General features: G+C 38.2%; 1 protein-coding gene across 1 annotated transcript in view; it reads right to left on the reverse strand.

The window, feature by feature from the left end:
• The window catches only part of STIL (SCL/TAL1 interrupting locus), a 91,534-nt gene extending 73,968 nt beyond the window's left edge, over positions 1 to 17,566 (reverse strand). The window contains exons 1-4 of the mRNA XM_006839853.1: positions 17,382 to 17,566; positions 4,692 to 4,796; positions 1,686 to 1,798; positions 833 to 1,020 (exon numbers count right to left, since the gene is read on the reverse strand). Of these exons, the coding sequence (XP_006839916.1) occupies positions 833 to 1,020; positions 1,686 to 1,798; positions 4,692 to 4,796; positions 17,382 to 17,566 (591 nt within the window). The remainder of the gene's footprint in view (positions 1 to 832; positions 1,021 to 1,685; positions 1,799 to 4,691; positions 4,797 to 17,381) is intronic.
• Between the last annotated feature and the right edge of the window lie 5,633 nt (positions 17,567 to 23,199).

The raw sequence follows: 23,199 nt of genomic DNA on the forward strand, positions 1-23,199 counted from the left end.
TTCCTAGTCTGTCTTTGTTTTGTAGCTCATCTGAAACCTTTCCACCATGGGTGACCCTGCTGGTTATTTAAAACACCGGTGGCATAGTCCTCTGAATCACAGCAACTCAAACCAGCACAGCATGACAGACAGACGAGTGGTGGCCGTTTGGTTTTATGTCTGGACTATTTTACTTATTTTTTGGTTTGACTTCATCATTCTACTTCAAAAGTTTCTAATAATGATACCCACAATAAAGATGTACTCATACTACATGGGGGAGAGCAGATCATTTAAAATTCTTTTCTCTTTGATTCCTTCTCTGTTACCCTTATTGTCAAGTTAGTTTGTCTGTTGTTCCTTGATCTCACTATGTCCTTTCTAAACGGACTACAGATTAATACACTCCCCCTCGATTAATGCAAAGATGCCTACTACAATGTCCTAACTGGTTTCTCTGGCCTCCCCTATCAAATGAAGCATTCATGACTGGACATTATTTTTTTTCTTTTTAGAAACTGCCACATAGCAAAATTCAAACTAATCAACTTTGCATGGCCAGTCTGGCCAAAGTTCTACTCTAGTCTCAGTGCCCATATAGCTGGCAAACTCTTACTGTTACCTTGAGCACAGCCTGCCTCGTACCTATCTTGCTCATACTGTTTCTTATTCTGGAATGTTAACCATGTCACCTACTTAATATCTCTGCTCTCAGAAACATTTTGGGTCAATATCTATTAAATCATAAATTATTACAAATACTTCTCTTCTAGGGGTTAAAATAAAACACACTATACATAGGTTGGCTTTTACATTAAATAAAAACTAATGAAATTAATCAAGAAGACCTCACCTTAAAAACTGAATTGAAGTCATCTGCACTGTGAACTACCATTTCTCTTGAACAAAGCCCTTGTGTATCAACTTTACATGGAATCAAAAAGTCCCCAGGAAGAGAAGCAGTTGGAGTTCTCTCGAAGCATTCAGGTACTTCTCGACCAGGATCAAAGCGATCTACAGTCAATGTCACTCCTTCTTCATCTAAAGAATACAGAGAAAAGCACTTTGGTCACAACAATAGTATACCTAGTCCATAGATTCATCACATGGTGTATGAAGGAGTTTCAAAAAGTGTGTGGAACAACTTGGATGAGCCAGAAGGGTACCATGCTGAGTAAAATTAGTCAGTCATAAAAGGTCAAATATTGGATGAGATCATTCCACTGTTGCAAAAGTTAAGAAAAAAAAAAATTTTTTTTTTTTTTTCCTAAATGGAACTTTCTATGTTGATTAGGGGGGAATGGGAATTATTCACAGGCCAGAGGACATACACATATAACATCGGTTATGGAACAGACAACATTCAAGAGGGATGTTGGCAAAGAAAGATGAAGGTAGCAGAAGACACAGGGAGAAGGGTAAGAGTTAAAGGAAACAGTAAATACTGCTAACTGATGGTACGTGGAGGGGTTTTTCAATTATTGTAATGAAACAAAGTATATGATTAGCTGAATATAAAACTGATAATCTTAGCTGCCCTGTAAAACTTTGCTCACCTCACAATAAATTTTTTTTTTTCAAATTTATGGACAATACTCTTATCCCTTTATTCTATTTTTTCCATGAACTTTTTGAAGCCCACTTTTGTTCTAACAGTTTGCTAAATAAATTCTATTATAGTCATAAGAGCTTTTTAAGTATACTACCTTCATCCACTGTGAGAGAACCCAGTAAAAAGCATGGCAGGTTTTTTTTATTCTGCTTAGCATGACGATAAGCAAGTCGGATGGTCTTTTCAGTCACCACAAGTTTTGGGTTTCTGAAAAATAACAAAATTTATTTAAATATGGTGGATCTTACATCCTAAAGAACTTCATGAAACTCTATAATTGACATTTTTGTACACACTGAAAATTCTAGATCTACAGTTAATTATTTTATACCTACACAAGAAATCATGGAGATGGAGGATACAGACACTGAAGACTCCTTATATAAAGATGTCAACTATGGAACCAAAGTTGTACACATTGAACATTTATACTGCAGACAAGACATAAATAATGACTTTAGCAGAAAGTTTCTAAGCTTATTCAAAGATAGGTCTTCTTGAAGTACAAGAGCACAAAATCTAGAAGACTAAAGTCACTGGAAGCTCTAATTAAAGGCAGCTAAAACAGGAAAACTTGCTATCTGAAGAAAATGTCAAGGTTATAGAAAATCATTTCACAACATATGAAGTTACTATGCTATAAAGGAGTTTTTAAAGTATAACTTTAATGTTTTTGCAGCTAAGCCAAATTATACAGTGAACTTTTCCCCATATAAAGTTCTCATCTTAATAAAGCTATGAAATTCTCTACTATTGTGTACTATACATTATTTTGCTATAATAATCATTTTTTTAGAAAAATAAAGATAACTGTTGTTTTTTTAAAAAAAGACAAACCTGTTTTATATGATTATTCTCCAAATTACAGCTAAAATATAGTAATTTTTAAAAAAGAAACCTTTCCATGAAACACTAACACACAGTTTATTGAAATATAAAATATATCTTTTAAAATGTACAAACAGATCACCAATGAGAAAGCTCACAGGAGAAAGATGAGGCTTTCTGCTCCCACAAAGGTGTACAGCCACAGAGAACCTATACCGGTCACTATGAGTCAGAACCAATTAGATGGCACTTAACAACTACAACAACACAGCCTTATTGAATACAGACTGTAAAATAAGATCAAAATTTTAGGCATCTACAGGTGAAGCTAAAATATGTTCAAGGAACAAGACACTACCAAAAAAAAAAAATGATAATAAGTGGTAGAAAACAGTTTGCCAATTCCTCAAAAACTTACCTATAAAATTACCATAGGATCCAGGACTCTCACCCCTAAGTCTAAACCCAAAAGACTGGCAAACAGGGATTCAAATAGGTTGTTCACTGCAAAACTTTCTACTAGGCAAAAGATAGAAAACACACAAAATGCCCAAAACTAGATGGATATACAAAATGTTTCATACACATGCAATGGAAAATTAGTCTGTCATATACAGAGATAAAATCCTTATACATGCAACAACATGAATGAATCTTGGGAACATTATACTGATGTTGCTGAGTAACAAATACTGGGTGAAAGAGATGTAAGTGCTATATTTATCCTCTAAATTTTTTGTGTTTGAGATACTTCACAATTTAAAAAATTAATAAATATAACTAAAACATAACAAAAAACTCATAGATTTTATTATTTCAATTGTGACTCACTGTTATCCAAATTAATTGTGACTGTTACAACTGTAATTGTAGAAGATGTATAAATACAAGTATAATCTTTCATTTCAGGAACAGACGATCCCAGGAAGAACAGAAGTAGAGCGTGAGATCCCTACTTAGCAAAGCAGCGACAGCAAAGACGGTGGCAGAGGTGGTGGCATGAAGTGACAAAGAAGCTACTGGCTGTAGGCCCCATGGATTGAGTAAGGCTGTGTGCCTGCAGGCAGGAGACTGGCTTGCTGAATGTGCTCTTTGGACATTTAAATGAATATATATAATTTTTGTTTTGTATGTATACATCAAATATTTCATTTCTGAAATCTAAGATGTAGAAGAGAAGCCACAGGGAGAAGGTAGGATAACTGTTGTTACAGTGAGGGAATTGTAATCATTGAGATGAAACAAAGTATATAGTTTGTTGAATGTAAAGCTGACGATCTTGTCTGCAAAGTTTCACTCAATTCACAATAAAAAACCTACTTGCCCTGGCTTCGATGACTGGATGATCAGAGCTCAGCCAGAAGAAAAAAAGAGGACGGAAAAAAAAAAAAATAATAATATATATATATATATTCTCATACATTGATGAACTTGACCTACACCTATGGAAGCAGTAGCTCAAAAGAGGGAACAAGTCCTTACAGCAAGAATCATTTCCACCCCCTCCACACAGAGTAGACAGGGATGGGCAACTTGGACATTGGCTACCCAAAATGGGGGGTGACGGGCTACAAAGGCAAGAAATGACTGGCTTACAAGCTTTCAAGGGGGAACCTAGACCCAGAGGAGTATGGAAGAAGGCAGAATCTCCAGTGAGTAGTATTCAATCTGACTAGGTGGGGCTGATGCAACGAAATGCAGACGAGTTTCTTGTGATACAATAGTGAATAATTGTTATCAGGACTGACTGTGAGGGTTGGAAATGTAAGGGTGGACGTTTTATAGCAAGGAGGGGAGTGACTGACTTTTCAGTCTAAGAGCGGAGGTCCCTAGGACCATCAAGGGAGAAGAACAGAGAACGGGACCCTACCCAGAGAAGCAGTGATGCCTGAAATGGAGCCTGAGATGATGACATGGAGCTATGGAGCAGCTGGAGACTCTAGACCCAGAGAGGGAGAGCGACTGTGTGCTGAAGACCTGGGGGGCACAGGGGAAGGATTGCATGGAGGGGATTGTAACCATGGCAATGAGACGATATACGATAGAATGAATGTAAAACTAATGTTCTCCCATGTAAACTGTCACATAATTCACAATAAATCATTTAAAAAAAAAAAAAAAAAAAAAAGAGGAAGCAGAAGGATGATTTTGCCTGAGATCTTCAGAATTTAAAGAAAACAAATGAATAATTGATCAAAGTAAGCAATTTTTGTCTTATATATTCTTTCATTACTTCTGTTTATACTGGTTTGATCTAAAAAGAAAAACATACCTGTAGTAATTAAGATGTAAGTAGGTGAAATTTCCAATTGGTGTTTGGTTCCAAAGCGCACATTTTGATGGAGGAAAATAGAAAGGTACCATTCTTGAAGTCAATCTTAAAAAAAAAACATTCTTGAAGTAAATCTTAAAAAAAAACATTTTTTTAATCAAAGCACAAGGAAAATCAAACTTCACAGATATTTTGTAAGAACCAGTTAACTATCTTTAAATTACTGAACTTTACCAGACTGTATTCATAATTTTAGATAGGCTGAAAAGTATTTATTAAGTATAAGGGGGAAAAAAAGGAAACGCACACTCATTTGTAATTTTATTAAGAGAAAAAAGCACTCCAAATTTGGATGTAACATATGTTTTTTGTTTTTTTTATTTTAATAACCATAAAATTTAAAAAATGAGCATAAACCATAAATTTACAATTAAATTTAAATTTTCTTTCTATACTAATTTCTTGACATAATAAAACTATGAGAAGCACAGAAACTTCTCAAATTTTAATTATTTTTCAGTGTTTCCAAACCTCATATCTTAGTTTCTAACACACAAAGTTAATTATCAAAGCATCAAAAATACACAATAAATAATTCCTCAACAAAGATTTAAGGGCAGTATAAAGTAAGGTCTCAGTGCTAAATTTTACAGGATACCTTTATAAAGTCTCCTTTTACATGAAATAATTTTGTTGTTGTTAAATGCTGGTCGAGTCAGTTCTAACACACAGCAACCCTGTATAGGTTTCCCGAGTAGCAATTGGTGAGTAACCAACCTTGCGGTTAGCAGCCCAGTGCTTATCCTACAACGCCACACCAGGACTCCACATTTTCAAAAAAATAATAAGAAGAAAAACGTCAATGGAAAAGGAATAGGGGAGGGAAGGAAAGGTGGAATCCCCACTGAATAGTTTTTTTCTCTTCCAGACGGATTTGGTGAAAGGGGAAGGGAGTTGATGGTGATAGGATTTTGTGATTCAACTGTGAATAATTGTTAGCAGGATTAATTGTGATTGTCACACCTATAATTGTAGAAGATGTGTAACTAAAAGGGGGCAGTAGTCCATCTTTCATTTCAGTAACAGATGATCCCAGACCATCAAGAAGGAAGAGCATGAGTGGAGCATGAGATCCCTACCTAGAAAAGCAGCGACAGCAGAAGATGGTGGCAGAGGAGAGACAGAGCAGCTGTGGGTTCTAGTCCCATGGACTGAAGGAAAGAAGTGATGAAAACTGAAGACACTTGGAATCGATTATTCCAATGGACTAAGGAACCATGTGAACATCAGTTTCTATGATGCTGAGGCCAGAAGAACTAGATGGTACCTGCTGGCTACCACTACCAACTGTTCTGAAAGGGACCACATTAGAGGTCCTGGATATAGAGTGGGAGAAACCACGGAACAAAACTGAAAATTATATGTATAAAAAAAGACCAGACTTACTTGTTAGAAAGACTGGAGGGGCCCTAGAGTCACTCTTCAGCTCCAGAACTGAACTCACTCTTATGGCTCAATTTTCAGCCAAGCAGTAGATGGGGTGTGGGGGGGGAGGAGGAGAACAACAGCACTAGTAAGATATACTAACTATGGAAAATAAACTATTCAAATCAAAAGGGCAGCATTTTTTGCTGTGGCTACACCATTTGACAGGCCCATCAACAGTGTAGTAGTGTTCCAATCTTCCCACACCATTGTCAGCATTTGTGGTTTTCTATTTTTGTGAACTTTCTACGGACAAATTTCAGAATGGCTGGGAATGGAAGAATCACAGGGAAGATATGGGATAACTGATATTACATGGAGGGGACTGCCACCATTGAAAAGAAACAAAGTATATGATTTGTCAAATATAAAACTGAAGATCTGATCTGTAAACCTCCATTCACTTCACAGTTGGTGCTGTTGTTTTTAAATGCCGTCAAGTCAGTTTGAAGTCATAGTGACCCTGTATAAGGCTTCCGAGGAGTAGCTGGTGAGTTTGAACCACCAACCTTGCAGTTCAAACCAACCTTGTGGTCGAGTACTTATCCTACTGTGCCACACCAGAACTCCCAATTCACAATAAGAAGTTAAGCAAGAAAGCACTGGCGGTGAACTAACTACAATGTATCTGCAAGGTGGTAAACCATATCCTCCAACTCCATCTGTTAGTTTGTCAGACTGTGGTAGCTTAAGTGGCATTGTGAAACTGTGTCATTAGTCTTTCAATATCAGCATGATCACCAAGGTATTTTTGTTGTTGTTAAGTACTGTTGAGTTGGTTCTGACTCAGTCTCATGTTACTGTTGTTAAGTATTGTCAAGTAGGTTTGAACACATAGTGACTCTGTAAAGGTTTTCTGAGGAGTGGCTGGTGATTTGAACCACCGACATTGTGGTTCAATACGAACATGCAGTCCAGTGCTTAACCTACAGTGCCACATCAGGATGCCAGTCTCATTATTGTTGTTGTTATTAAGTGCTGTCGAGTCCTTTCTAACCCATAGCAACCCTGTATAGGTTTCAGAGAAGCAGCTGGTAAGCATGAACCACAGATATTGTGGTTCAAACCAACTTTGTAGTCCAGTGCATTAACCCACAGCATCATACCAGGAGCTCTAGTCTCATTATTTGTTGTTGTTAAGTGCCGTCAAGTCGGTTCCAACCCACAGCAACCCTGGATAGAGTTTCTGAGGAGAAGCTGGTGAGCTTGAACTGTGACTTTGCAGTTCAAAGGCCAAATAAAACAGTGGCTTCAAAGAAGATCTGATGGGTTGTTTACATTAATAGTAGAGAAGTCAGCTCTGAAGGCTAAGGTAACTGCTTTTTTGAGAGTTCAAAGAGATAATCTTAATAGCTCATTTGTGGTAGCTTCATATTGCTGTGATGTTAATAGTTATGGCACTGGTATTTCCTGTGCTAGAGATTTATGGTGGATAGGTTTCAGCAGAGCTTCCAGACTAACACTAGAAAGAAGGAAGCGGTGGTCTACTTCCAACAAGTTAGGCACTGAAAACCTTATGGAACAACAGCAAAACATTATCTGATATAGTGCTGGAGGATGGGCCCCTCAGGTTGGACGGCACTGAAAATAAGACTTGGGGAGAACTGCCTCTTCTAAATTAAGGTGACCTTAATGGCACTGATAGAGTAAACATTTTGGTGATACGCTACAATCAAAATGAGAAGAAACATCTGCATACATCCATTAATATCGAAATGTGGAATGTACAAAGTATAAATCTAGGAACACCTGTAAGTTGTCAAAATGAAATGGAACCCATAGGGATCAATATCCTAGGCATAGGTCAGCTGAAATGTACTGTTACTGACCATTTTAAATAAGACTATCATAGTAATAGTCTTATTTAAAATGGTTAATAATAGTGCATATCATAGTAATAGTCTTATTTAAAATGGTCAATAACTGGATTTCAGCTGAGAGAAAGAACAGATCTGACACACTGATAATTAATGACTAAAGATCAGAGAAGCTATAGAATGACATCAAGACTATAACACATGAAGAAAGGAAAAAGTCATTACAAACACAGGAAAGAAAGAAAAGACAAAAGTGAATATCAAAAGACTCTCTAGAACTTGCTTTTAAATTAAAGAAGCTAAAACAACTGGAAGAAGTAATAAAGTAAAAGACCTGAAGAGAAAATTTCAAAGGGTGGCTCAGGCAGACTAAGCAAAGTCTATTCTCCTCTAATTTCATATAATGAAATACACAAAGATCTGGAATCAAAAACCAAAAGAGATTATACTCAGCATTTCTCAAGCTAAAAGAACTGAAAAAATTCATGTCTCAAGCAGCAATATTGAAGGCAAAATACTGAATGATACAGGTAGCATCAAAAGAAGATGCAAAGTATACAGTCAATGTACCAAAAAGAATTGGTCAATGTTCATCCATTTCAAGAGGTCTAAGCTGTACTGAGGAGTCCTGGTGTGTCACTGTGGGATAAAGCACTGGACCGCAAGGTCGGTCTGAACCACAAGGATGGCAGTTCAAACTCACCAGCTGCTCCTTTGAAACCCAATACAAGGTCGCTATGAGGCAGAACCAATTCAACGGCACTTAACAACAAGCTGTACTGAAGGCACTGGCAAATAAAACTGATGCTCCAGGAACTGATGAAACACTAATTGAAATGTCTCAAAATTAACACAGTACCTGCAGGTACTCATTCGTCTATCCCAAGAAATTTGGAAGACAGCTACCAGTCAATAGATTGGAAGAAATCCATATCTGTGACCATTCAAATGGAAAGTGATCAAACAGAATGCAGAAATCACTGAGCGATGACATTAGTATCATATGCAAGTACAATTTTGCTGAAGATAATTAAAAAACAGTTGCAGCAGTATAATAGGAAGCTGCCAAAATTCAACCCAGATTCAGAAGAGGACATGAAACAAGGTGCATCATTGCTAATGTCAGATGATCTTAACTGAATGACAAGGCATTTCCAATAGTAACAGACTATGAATAATATGGCAAAGACTGGGAATTCCAGAACACTTCATTGCTCATACTTAATATATAACCTGTACATAGATCAAGAGGCAGTCACTGGAATAGAAGGGAATATTGGGTGTTTTTAAATCAAAAATTGTAGGAGTCAGAGTTGAATCTTTTTACCATACTTATTCAATCAGTATGATAACAAACAATCTGAGAAGCCGAATTGTATGAAAAACATGTCTTATGGACTAGAGGAAGGCTCTGTAACAACCTACAATTTACTGAAAGTGAAGATTTGAAGTACTTACTGATGAAGATCCACATCTATAGCCTTCAGTATGTATTACACTTCATTCTATTGAAAAATCCTCACATGGACCAATAAAAACACATGATAAATGGAGTAAAGATTAAAGTTGTCAGGGATTTCATTTTACTTGGATCCACAATCAATAACCTTGGAAGCAGCAGTCAAGAAATGAAACAATGTATTGTCTTTGGTAGATACGCTGCCCGATATCTAAGTGTTAAAAAGTAAAGATGTCAGTTTGGGAACTAAGGCACAGTCAAGCCAGGATATGATTTTCAATTGCCTCCTATCATATGAATGCTGAACAATGAATAAGGAAGACCAAAGAGAAGAGTTATTTTGAATTTTGGTGTTGATGAAGAATACTGAATAATGAAGTACAACCAGAATGCTCCTTAGAAGGAAGGATGATGAGACTTAGTGTCATGTACTCTTGACATGTTATCAGGAAGGGAGCAGTCCCTGGAAGACAACATACTAGGTAAAGTAGCAAATCAAAAAAAAGAGAAATGCCCTCAATGAGATGAACTGACACAGCAGCTGAAACAATGAACTCAGCATAACAACTGTGAGGAGTTGAACACAAAATTTCAAAGGGTAGCTTGAGAAGACAAAGTCAAGCATTATAATGAAATATGCAAAGACCTGGAGTTAGAAAATGAAAAGTGAAGAACATGCTCAGCTATTCTCAAGCCAAAAGATGTAAGAAAATACAGATCACAGGTCTCAACTTGCAATATTGAGGGATCCCATGGGCAAAATACTGAATGATGCAGGAAGCATCAAAAGAACATGGAAGGCAAATAAAAAGAAAAGAAGATGGAAGGAATACACAGTCACTGTCTCAAAAACAATCAGTCAACGATCAACCATTTCAGAAGGTATATATAATCAAGAACTGATGGTACTGAAGGAAGAAGTCCAAGCTGCACTGAAGACATTGACAAAAAACAATGGATGGAATACAAATCAACAAACTGATGCAGTGACTGAAATGCTCATTCATCTATGCCAAGAATTTGGTAGACAGTTAACTTGGCCAATCAACTGGAATCTATATTTGTGCCCATTCCAAAGAAAGGTGACTCAATGGAATGCAAAACTCATCAAGTAATATCACTACCATCAAATGCAAGTAAAATTTCTTATTGTTCTTGGTTAAGTGCCATTGCATTAGTTCTGACTTATAGAAACTCTATAGTGTAGGGATTCTAAGGACCAGCTGGTGGGTTTGAACTGTCAACCATGCAGTTAGTAGTTCAGTGCTTATCTTACAGCACCATACCAGTGAAATTTAGTTGAAGATAATCCAGAAGAGACAACAGCAGTACACTAACAGGGAGCTGCTAGAAATTCAAGTTGAATTCAGATGAGGACGTGGAGCAAGGGATACAACTACTGACGTTAGATGAGCCTTGGCTGAAAGCAGAGAATTACCGAAAATATGTTTGCTTGTACCCTATTTGTTTTTCAAAGAGATTCAACTGTGTGAAACACAACAAATTATGGATAACATTGCAAAGAATAAGTATTTCAGAACAATTAATTGTGCTTATGAGGAACCTATACCAAAAGGCAGTTGTTCAAATAGAACAAAGGAATACTAAATGGTTTAAAATCAGGAAAGATGTGCACCAAGGTTGTGTCTTTTCACTAACTTATTTAATCAGTATGCTGAGCAAATCATCCGATTAGCTGAATGTGGCACACCAGAACTGGCATAAGACTCATTAACAACCTGCAATACACAGATGATACAACCTTGCTTGCTGGAAGAAAAGAGGATTTAAAATATTTACTCATGAAGATCAAAGACAACAACTTCAGTATGGACTGCACCTCAGTGTGAAGTAAACAAAAATCCTCAAACTGAGCCAATAAATAACATGATACTAAAAAGAAATGATTGAAGTTGTCAAAGACTTCAATTTATTTAAATCCACAAACAGTGGTCATGGAAGCAGCAATCAAGAAATCGAACTTGCGAACTAAGGTGCACCTGACCCAACCTATGCTATTTTCAATCGCCTCACATGCATGAGAAAGTTGGACAATGAATAAGAAGACTGTAGAACAACTGTTGTATTCGAATTGTGGCATTAGCAAAGTATATTGAAAATACCAAGGACTACCAAAACAAAAAAATATGTGTTGGAAGAAGTACAGCCAGAATGTTCCTTAGAAGCCATAATGGCTAGACTTTGCGTTTCATACTTCACACATATATCAGGATGGGCCAAGCCCTGAAGAAGGACATCATGTTTGATAAAGTGTAGGGTCAGTGAAAAATAAGAAGACCCCCAACGAGATGGACTGGCACAGTGGCAGCAGCATTGGGTTCAAGCGTAGCAATGATTATGAGGTTGGCGCAGGACCAGGCAGTGGCAGTTTTTCATTCTGTTGTGCATAGGGCCACTGTGAGTTGGTACCAACTGGATAGCACCTAATAACAACAGCAACATGAGTTGGAACCTACTTGATGGCACACATCAACAAAAAATAATCTTAAAAAATTCCAAATTCTGCTTCAGAATTAAGAAATTATTAAAAATCAAGGTCACTAAACAAGCAAAATAAACTAGGTTTGGATATACTAGAAATAATTGTGACACTGTGATAAACTGGATTGCAAAGTCAGTTAGAATGTCAAGGTTGGTGGTTCGAACTCACCAGCCAGCTACTCCTTGGAAACCCTATACAGGGTTGCTAAGAGTTGGAACAGATTCAACAGTACTTAACATTAGTTTAAAGCAAGTGAGCATACTACCTTACCTATAATTTAAGGAATAAATATGATACTATAGTCAATCTGATAACTAAATAAAAAGAACATACTGAACTAGCGCCACAACTGAACCTTTAAAAGAACTTAAAGAAGTTGGCACATTCATATTCTCAAAGAATATTCACAGTTGCTTTAATTTAAGAGGTGGTAGTAGGGTAGAACAGAAGGGCCAAAATCAAACCAAAAGGAATACGTTAGCCTCCTCAGATCATGTTTCCCATTGTCCTCATCTTGAACATCTGGCACAAAGAAAGCCCTAAGGATGCAATTATAGTTAGGAAAGGAAAAAAAACAACCCCATATGCATTAATTACTCTTCCCTAAGGGGAAAAAAGCAATAAATGACACAAGTGCCTAATAATACAAGTCAATTTGGTTGGTTCTCATATTAATGACAAAATGAGAAAATTTGAAGACAGGTGGCAAACTCCTCCTCTCTTTTCTACTTAAGTGGGAAATGGCTTGGGGACTTCTGAGGAACCCAATGTGAATTTTTTTGTCAAGAAATCAATAGCCTGAAAGAAGAAAGGAACCCAATCACTTTCCCACTTGTCTAGGATATAGGATTTTCACCCCAGAAGTTTCCATCAGTAAAAAAGATAAGTCTATGCACTAAATAAGGGACAGAGGGAATAAAACTAGTATCTACTGAGTGTTCTACTATGTACTGGGGGTACACAATGGCTCCATAGGATAAGTGCTGGACTACAAACCACAGGTCAGCAGTCCTAACCCACCAGCAACTCGGAGAGAGAAAGATGAGGTTTTCTGTTGCCACAAAGACTTAAAGAACCTCAGAAATCCTATAAAGGGTCACTGTGAGTCAGAATCAACTTGACAGCACTCAACAACAAGTTTCTACTATGTACTAGGTGCTCTTTATTACAATAATCTTATTTGTTGTTAAGTACCGTCAAGTTGGTTCCAACTCATAGCGACCCTGTATAGGGTTACCAAGGAGCGACTGGTAGGTTTGAACTGCCAGCTTTGTGGTTACCAGTCCAGTGTTTATTCTGTAGCAGCATACCAGGACTACTCTTCATAATAATTTTCTGTTAGACATAAAAGGAAAAATAAAAAAAAACAGTTGTCATTAAAATTCTGATTCATGGAGATCACAAGTGTGGCAAAGTAGAATTGTGCCCCATATTTTTTTCAGTTGCTGACTTTTCAAAAATAGAAGACTCGGACTTTCTTCTTAGATGCCTCGAGATAAGCAGGATCGCTAACCTTTTTGTTAGCAGCCATGGGCCTTAACTAATTGCAGCACTCAGGGAGAAATTACCATCTTAATTTTACAGATGAAGAATCTGAAGCTTAGTAGAGAAGTTCATCAATCTGACTAAGGTCACCCACTTAATAAGTGGTAGAACTGGGATATGGAACCAGATTTCCTGATGCTAGTATATGTTCTTCTAGTCTAGCCTACATTCCCAAGTTATGTGCACAGCTATGAAAAAACATTTTATAAAAATATTTCTTTACCTGCCATTCTTCAGGGATCCTACACACTCCATAATAATTTGGTGAATGATTTATTCGATTTCAAATGCTGTGTACACTGAAAAATGGAAGAAAAGTATATCATGAATGACAAAAACAAAGATATAACCACTTATCAATAAAAACAAGGTTTTTTTATTTAACCACTTAGTAACAAAATTACATGCAAAAATATGTAGGATATTTACATTTAGTATACTATAGATTAATAAGATATAATGCATGTGAACTCTGCTAATAATTTTTATGCTTCAGTCATTCTCCCTATGAATTATTCCTCAAGATTCTTACCATCAACTTAATAAGTAAGCTAAGTAAGTAGGAAGTATTTTAACCATGTTTCTCTCTCACACATGAAGACATATGTATACAGAAGATGCACGTTCTGAATTTGCCAATGTTATGCACCTGTGACAAGATTTAGACCTAGAATTGGAGGTCTTCAGATGCCCAAGCCCACTATGCACTTGCCATTACACCAGAGTGGAGAACTGTTGCAGTACTTTTATGTATTATGTAGTGTTACTTTGTAGTTAATAGGATCCCTACAGGCTGAGGGAAGGATCTAAAACATGGCTTTCTTGCATATGATAGATAAACCTGATGGAAAAATCAAAAAATATCTTTATTCAAGTTGATATACAAACAATCATGTATTTTGAAAATCCTATTTTTACCTAGCGATTCCCTGAAAGAGTTAAAGAAATCAATTAGCATTTCTTTTGTTACTCAAATGTAAATACCAGGCCAGTAAATTAATATAAGAGATGTTAACAAAAGCCTCACAGCGTTCAAAAACCACAAAGCAGCAGACAGGAACAATTTTGGCTATTGGAAACTCTATACAGGGTTGCTATGGGTGGGAACCGACTCGATGGTACTTAACAACAACAACAAATAAACTCATCCAGAAATCTTCAATCTTGTAGAGATGGGAAATATATATTGCATCCCCACAAACAGACCTTTATGTAAAGCAATTATCTTTTTTTTTTTCTTTTTTGGCTCCACATGTCTTTTCTGGGAAATTTCATTACTCCCACTGTTTCTAAACCCTCCTATATAAATACCTTTAACTTTCACTTCTAATTGGTCACTAAAAATAATCAGTTTAATATTATCAAAACAAAAAAATATAGACATCACAATTCTTTCTTTATACCTCAATATTTCCTATATTCTTATATTTCCCTAGGTCCTGCTTTCAATTTTAATTCTAATAAAAAGAAATTGTCTGAAGCAAGATAACAAAAAGAAAAAGGTTATTAATACAGGTATAGAAGTTCATTTAGAAAAAAAAAGATTTCAGATATAGTGAGAGGCTGAAAATATTTACAAGTACGAAATCCTATTGAAAGTACTCCTGTAAGATTGCCTAAAAAGTCCATTTTGGAAACATCTGACTTTCAAAGGCTTAATGTTACGGTAGGTTATAAGGAGCTCTGGGAGTACAGCGATTACAATTCGGGCTACTAACCTCAGAATAAGCAGTTTGAAACTACCAGCCGTTCCATGAGAGAAAGATGAGACTTTCTGCTCCCATTAAGATTTACAGTCTCAGAAACCCTATACATGCTCGCCATGAGTGGGAACCAACTCCACAGCACACCACCACCACCACCACCACCACCATGGTAGGTTATGTGTTGGACTGCTAATCATAAGGTTGAAAGATTCAAACCCATAGCAGCTCCAAGGGAGAAAGCTAAGGGTGTCTGCTCCTATACAGATTTATAGCCTTGGAAATCCTAGGGAGCAGTTCTATTCTGTCTTATTGGGTCACTATAAGACACAATTGACTGGATGGAATATAGGCTTTTAATTTCCAAAGCCTTTTTATGTCATGTGGTTATCATCAAAAACAGTAAACATATTAACTATAACTGCTGTTGCTATTAGGTGCCATGGAGTCAGTTCCAACTCACAGCAACCCTGTACAGGGTTTCTGAGAGCAACTAGTGGGTTTGAACCGCTGGCCTTGTGGTTAGCAGTCCAGTGCTTATCCTACAGCACCATACCAGGACTTTAGAATGTATATAAAGGGCCAATTTTCTACTTTAAACAAAACAGTCTTAAAACTCTATTTGTCTCATCTTTATTTTTGCGTTGTTGTTAAATAACATTGAGTCAACTTCAACTCATAGCAACCCTGTATAGGGTTTCCAAAGAGCGGCTGGTGAAGTGAACTTCAAACCTTGCGACTAGCAATCCAGTGCTTAGCCTACACCTGTTGATTAATTTTTCATTTTAAAGCAATACACATAAGACATTTTATTCTGACAAAATATCACACAAGCAGGTAAAGCTAAGGAAAATAACATCAAATATCTATGCCTAGCAAAATGTATTCTCAGATAATGGCATTGTTGTTGTTAAGTGCCACAGAGTGGGTTTCAGCCCATAGCAAACCTGCATAGAGTTTCTGAAGAGCAGCTGGTGAGCTTGAACTGCCAACCTTGAGGTTCAAACTGACTTCACAGTCCTGCACATTAACCCACAGCACCTTGTCATGAAAACCATGAACTCATTTTTCTCTCTTCTCCTTCTTCTGCCATACGAATTATCTTTCCATGCCTTCTGCTCTGTTGTTAAGTGCCTTCCAGTTGGTTTGACTCATAGCAACCCTGTATAGGGTTTCTACTATGGATCTCTAATCAGGTTTACTGAAAACTCTTAACAGTGGTGTTAGAAGAGTATTTCTTTACAAATCTAACAAAGTAATTAATTCCCCTGGTTTAAAAGTTCGGATTTTTTTTTTTAGACACAGAGACTTCACAATCGGTCCTATCCTATTAATCCAACCTTGCTATCACCTTATCCATGCATCCTACATCCCAAACTGAACTACTATATGCAGTAGACTTCTTTCTGCACCCTCATTTGAGCGTCTGCACAAGCTGTTCTCTTTATTTGAAATACACTGCTAAGCTACCATCCTTTACAACCCTACTCTAGTATCACCTCCTCTGATATAGACTTCACCTGGACTCTATAGTGGTGTTTCTACCACTGCCTTCACACACAACTTTGCACACTGTGTTTATATATTATTTCCACTAGACAACCCAGCCCCTACCCGGCCCATTCCCCCTTAAAAAAAAAAAAACAAAATCGTCGAGTCAATGCTGACTTCAGTGACGCTTTAGAACCGCACCACGGAGTAACTTGTAAGGAAATCTTTATAGAAGCTGACTACTACATCTCCCCCTTGCCCCCCACCCGCCACAGATGGTGGATTCGAATTACCAACCTTTCGATTAGCAGCAGAGCGCTTTAACCAGTGTATCACCATAACTCCACTACACACAAACTGCAAAAATTGACTCCTTACTATGTAGCAGTCTAGATAGTTACTGAAAGAAATGCAGACTAGCAATACTGGATCTCAGTCTTCAATTTTTCTCAGTAAAGGCAACTTTCAGTGGCACGAAATAACTGTAACCCTCTTTCACAGAAGAATCTGTGGTCCACTTAGCTTCCCCCCAGTAGTTCCGGTCATCGGCCCAGATTCCTGGAGGGCTGAACACACCACAGGGCTCTGAAGTTACCCACCGTTCTTTCCCTGACCCCACCTAGAGATCCCTGGGAGAGAACCTCATCCATTTCTAGCCGTCACCTTGTAGGACAAAGCCCCACTCACCGCAACCTCTGCAGAAGCCTGGGTCTGTTTGTTAGGCCGAAACAGAGGCTAACTCCAAGGAGTGCCTCCGCCGACTTCGGGCCCGCCTCTGGGACGTTGCGGTCGCGGGAACAGAGGCGGCAAACATACGTTCGAGAAACCGAAGCCCGCGCCTCGTCTGCTGAGTGGCCAGAAATCCCAGCCATCCAGAGCGAGGGCGGTGATGGAGACGTCACTCAAGGTCGCCGCCGTGTGCTGGCCCACCAGCCAATCAGCGCCCCGCACTTGTCCCAGGCTCAGCCAATCCTAAACTTCTAAGGAGCGCCACCTGCGCTCCAGGATCAGAATCCGGAGGGTTTAAATACATCGTTTTCAACAACGGTTTTGAGTTCCGGGGTAGGGCGGGTCTCGCACATGCGCACAGCTGTGAGGGCGGGGGAATCCGGAAGTCCTCCTTGCAGGGCTAGTCGCTTTAGGATTGACGATGTAGATGTCTAGAAGCGGGCACTTTGGAAATAGTCTCTAAATTCTAATTGAAAGAGCAAAGAAGAGGGGAAATTAGATTTCAGCCAGTGTCCTTTCTCAGAAGCATCCTTTCTTCTCAGTAACATAAAAGTAGAAAAAAGAAGATTTCTTGGTGAGTGGAAAATAATGGGAGAACGGGCTTAAATACTTAAACCATTGTATTTAGCTCCGAAGTCCTGGTGTGGCGTTGCAGGATAAGTACTGGACTACTAACGTGAAGGTCGGCGGTTCAAATCACCAGCCGCTCCTTAAAAACGCTATACAAAGTCTCTGAGTTGGAGCTGACTTGATGTCACTTAACAACAACAAAAGAGCCTAAAAAGACATGACAACTGAAATAATGTGGTATCCTAGAACAACAAAAGAGCATTAGTAAAAACTAAGAAATCTAAACTATGGACTTTTCTTAATGATTGTATATTGGTTCATTAATTGTAACAGATGTATCAAACTAATGGGAACTGCTAATCGGACCTCTATTTCAATTTTTGAACGTCTATAACTTTTCCAGCAAATAAAGCTTATATTAAAAAGAAAGGAAAAAAAGAGTTTTAACATATGTTAACTTTTAAAACAACCGTAAAATAAAATTCTTCCTTTTCAAAATAATAACTCACATACCAATAAGGTTTCAGTTAAACATTTTATTCCTACAACCACTTCTATAACACACAACCACCACCAGCAGCAGACAAGTGATTACTACACAAGGCATACATTTAATGCTATGCATAGAGTACATACTTTTGGATTGAATCAAGAAAAAAGTGGAGTCCTGGTGTAACCCTGTAGGATAAACACTGGACTGCTAACCGCAAGATAAGTGGTTCAAACCTACCAGCTGATCCTTGTGAGTGGGTTTTCAGTTCACAGGATCACTATGAGTCAGAAGTGACTTAATGGCACTTAATAATAACAAAAGAAAGGTAATTACTGAGTTTGTAATTTTAGGATTAGAATGGCTTTGCTTTATTTTGGGTAGCTTGGAGGTCCTAAAGAGATCAATTCTCCAGATATTTTTATTTTTTTGGACATATAATGTAACAAGCACTGGCATTGGAAATTTGACCCCAATTCTGCCATTAATCTCTGAGATTGATTTTTCTTATCTCCATATTATACATGACTTTTTAAGTGAATGTATACTATGCATGAAAATTAATTAAAAGAGCTGTCATACATTATGCCCACTCTTTGATCCTGTTTATATATACTTATGTGGCATTTCAGAACACTATGATATTGCTGTGGTATGACATTGGCCTCAATAAGCAACGTCATGTTCACAGCAAAAATACTGACATTGTCAAGAATTCATTTTGCTTGGATCCATAACACCAGTGAAAGCAACAGTCAAGAATTCAAATAACTTACTGCATTGGGGGAATCTGCTTCAAAAAATCCCTTTAAAGTGTTAAAAAGTCAAGGTGTCACTTTGAAGACTATGATGCATCTGAACCAAGCCATGGTATTTTCAATGCCTCATATATATGGGAGGACTTCTGGTGTGGCACTGTAGGATAGCCACTGGACTGCAAACCACAAGGTCAGCAGTTCAAACCCACCAGTTGCTCCTTGGAAACCCTATATAGGATCACTATGAGTCAGAACCGACTCAGCGGCACTTAACAACAACAACATATACATGGGAAAGCTGAATAATGAAGACCTGAGGACCAAAGAAGAATCGATGCCTTTGAATTATGGCGTTGGCAAAGAATATTGACTAAACCATGGACTGCTAGTAGAATGAACAAATCTGTCTGCGAAAAAGTACAATCAGAATGGTCTTTAGAAAGAAGGATAGCAAGACGGTATCATGTACTCAGGGCATGTTATTAAGGAGCGACCGGTCCCTGGAAAGTAGCTCTGGCGGCAGTTCAAAACTACCAGCTGTTCCGTGGGAGAAAGATGAGGTGTTCTACTCCCGTAAAGATTCACAGCCTCGGAAACCCTGTGCAGGGTACCCTCACTATAAGTCAGAACCGATTCCACAGTTCTTAACAATAACAAGTCCCTGGAAAAGAACATCATGCTGGTAAAATAAAGGGTCAGCAAAAAAAAGAAAAAGAAAGAAAGACCCTCAATAAGATGGATCAACACAGCAACTGCAACAACGGGCTTACACATAGCAACAATTACGAGGATGGCACAGAACCAGGCAGTGTTTCCTTCAGTTGTATATAAGCTGCAATGACTAAAACCAACTTGACAGCACCTAACAACTATTTATCTCACAGAAGAAAACTAACAGTCTTATTTTTAGAATTTCCAAGTGTCATAATTAGCTTCAGAAGAACCATTTCTCCTTCCCAGTTTTTAAAACTTTTAAAAAACAAAAACATGGCTTAATTGAGCTCTGGTAGCGTAGTGGTTACGAATTGGGCTGCGAACCTTAAGGTCAGCAGTTCTAAACTACCAGCTGTTCCACGGGAGAAAGATGAGGCTTTCTGTTCCCGTAAAGATTTATAGCCTTGGAAACCTTGTACTGGGTCGCTGTGGGTCAGAATCAACTCGACAGCACTTAACAACAACATAACAAGAAATTAAAATTTTAAAAACAAGAATTCATCCAAAATTTTGCATCCTAACACATCAATTGTTTCCATTTTTTTCTTTTGGTTCCTATTCACATGACGTGGTCTTTATGATTATTGTTGTTGTTAAGTGCTGGTGAGTCAATTCCGACCCATGGCAACCTTGTATTGGGTTTCCAAGGAGCACCTGGTGAGCATGAACCACCAACCTTTCAGTTCAAACAACTTTGCAGTCTGACGACACATTAGCCCACATCAGCACACCAGGATTGTTGTTGTTGTCAAGTTGATTCCAACCCATAGCGACTCTGTATAGGGTTTCCAAGGAACAGCTGGTGAGTTTGAACCACCAATCTTGCAGGTCAAACGGCTTTGCAGTCTGGTGTGTTAACCCACAACGCCACACCAGGACTCCACACCAGGATTAGACTAGGTAAACAGTCACTGTTATGAAACTTGACTCTGCCTACTAACAGACTGGCTGTGGGGATTAAAGAGCTATTGTTATCACCAGGAACAGGGAAGTTGGAATCAACTATCCTCCTCCTCCCAGTTCTGTTACTCGACTTAGTTTCTCCAAATACCCAACTTTCCCTCTCTCAACCAATGCTTCTGAGCTAAGCTGGACTACTGCTTTGTTTTTTAATGATAATTACTTTATTCAATGGCAAAATCTGGGTTTGGAGTACATGTCTTTTTTGTGTGTGTGAACTGAGTGATAGTTTACATAGGAGAAGTTTGACTTTACACCATCATTTCATTGCAATGATTACAGTCTCCTCCGTGCATCTTCATTCAGCAGTATTTGCTTCCATTCCCTCTGGGTTTTTGTTTGGTGGGGGGAAGGGGGGCTTGGGGAGATGTACACAAAAACACTCAGGAATATATAGGAATTTAAACAACCAAAGGGCACATTCTGCAAGCCTGCCTCCTGGCCACTAGCACTCAGTGCCTCTCCTTCTTTGAATTTAGAGTCCTCAGTTGCTCCCTCTCTCCATGTCCTCATCTCTGCCTCCATGTCTGGTATCACTGCTTCTCTAGATAGTATCCCACATTCCACATTCTACTTGTGCTCTTCTTCCTTGATGGTCCTAGGGTCCTCTGTTTCTAGACTGTAAGATGAACTACTCTCCCGTTTTTGTTACAAAACTTCTACCTTTACAGTTGTGACAGTTGCATTTAGTCATGTTAACAATTACTATTGGATCATAAAAATATTATCCCCATCTCCTTTCACCAGACACATCTAAACAAGATGAAAACTATTCAGTGGGGACTCTATCTTCCTCCACACACTCTTACACTAAACTCCCTCTTGAAAACTTGTAAGCCAGTCACTTTGTGCCTTTATCACCCCCTCATTTGTCTAAGTTGTCCATCCCTATCTATCCTGTATACAGAGGGGATAGGATCGATTCTTGATCTGAAGACTCCTTCCCTCTCTGTTGATATTCTGAGCTACTACATCCATAAGTATAGATCAAGTTCATCAAATTGTAGCAATTTACACTCCTTTATCAAAAATTGTTTTTTTTTTAAATCATCCTCTAGTCGAGTTCTGATTATGAAGCCATTGAAGCTAGGTCAAATGGGTACTATCTGTAAGTTTGGGTGTTTTTGTGCATCTCCCCTCACTTCATATCAGCTGGATGCTTTACTCATAGCTCCAGCCCTCTGTGGCTATGTCCTTGTCCATGGGCTCAGGAGTCCCCAGGTCTCACCACACTTCAGACCAACCAGCCCTTCGTCTTCACTCTCTCATTTCCAGGTCAGTGGGAATCTATGTAACGTAGTTAAACTCAGCCCATTTCTTCTGCCTTTCCCCCTCTTCCAGTCACCAGTAGACCAATGTGGTCTCCAGCAAGCTTACTTGCCTACTCATGTGTTCTCTTTGATTTTCAGTCTTGGAGGTGGCTTTGTCCTGAAGGAACTTGATTGCTTGCCTTGATAGCTTCCCGGCGAATAACTTGCTTATTGTAATAGCCAGTCATATTGTCATTTTTGTTTTGGGTTTTTCCTAATGATCTTTCTTTGAAGCTATATCTTCTGTTGCTCTAGCTGTTCCAGGCCGGTCTGCGTGTCCTTTCTAGTAGGAATGTCGCACCTCAGAAGGTTCTGGATGGGACTCAGGATTCCACCAAAGGTCCTATACAATGCAAAGGCTCTGGACTGCTGCTTTAAAAAAAAACAAACAAACAAAAAAAACTACAGTTTCCTTTTTTAAGAAACATATTTTTAAGAATAATTGCTCATCTGTCAATGTATGGAAATTTTCTTTCAGACTCTTATTAAAGCTTAATCATGTTGACTTATTTTTAAATGTGGGTTATTTAGTATAAAGACTAGATTGAGCAAAAATCACACACGAGTAAATTTTCTGGAAGTATTTGCTAAGCTGAGTTCGTGTGCCATCATCCTGATTTTGCAGATAAGGAAATCGTAGGTAAAGCCAATCTCCATAAGCTTGTAACATTAATGAGCAAACATGCTATACAAATTTCAGTTACTGGTCAATAAAAATCTCTCTTCACTGGGAGATCCCGGATTACAATTTTGCAGTATGGACCAGACTACATTCAGCAGACACCCCTGTGAGATCAGCATATTGTCTGGCCAGATTTGGTAGCACCAGCTTGTTAAGACTGCATTTTTCAAACCAGTACTCTCAGATTCTTTGATATGATGTCCTTTATAAAGGATAAAGCTTTATAGAACAACAGCCATGTAAATTTGAATGACAGGGACATTCATTTTAGAAACTCCATTAAGCATCTAGC

This window comes from Chrysochloris asiatica, unplaced genomic scaffold (genome assembly GCF_000296735.1).
Source record: "Chrysochloris asiatica unplaced genomic scaffold, ChrAsi1.0 scaffold00026, whole genome shotgun sequence".
NCBI classification, from domain to species: Eukaryota; Metazoa; Chordata; class Mammalia; order Afrosoricida; family Chrysochloridae; genus Chrysochloris; species Chrysochloris asiatica.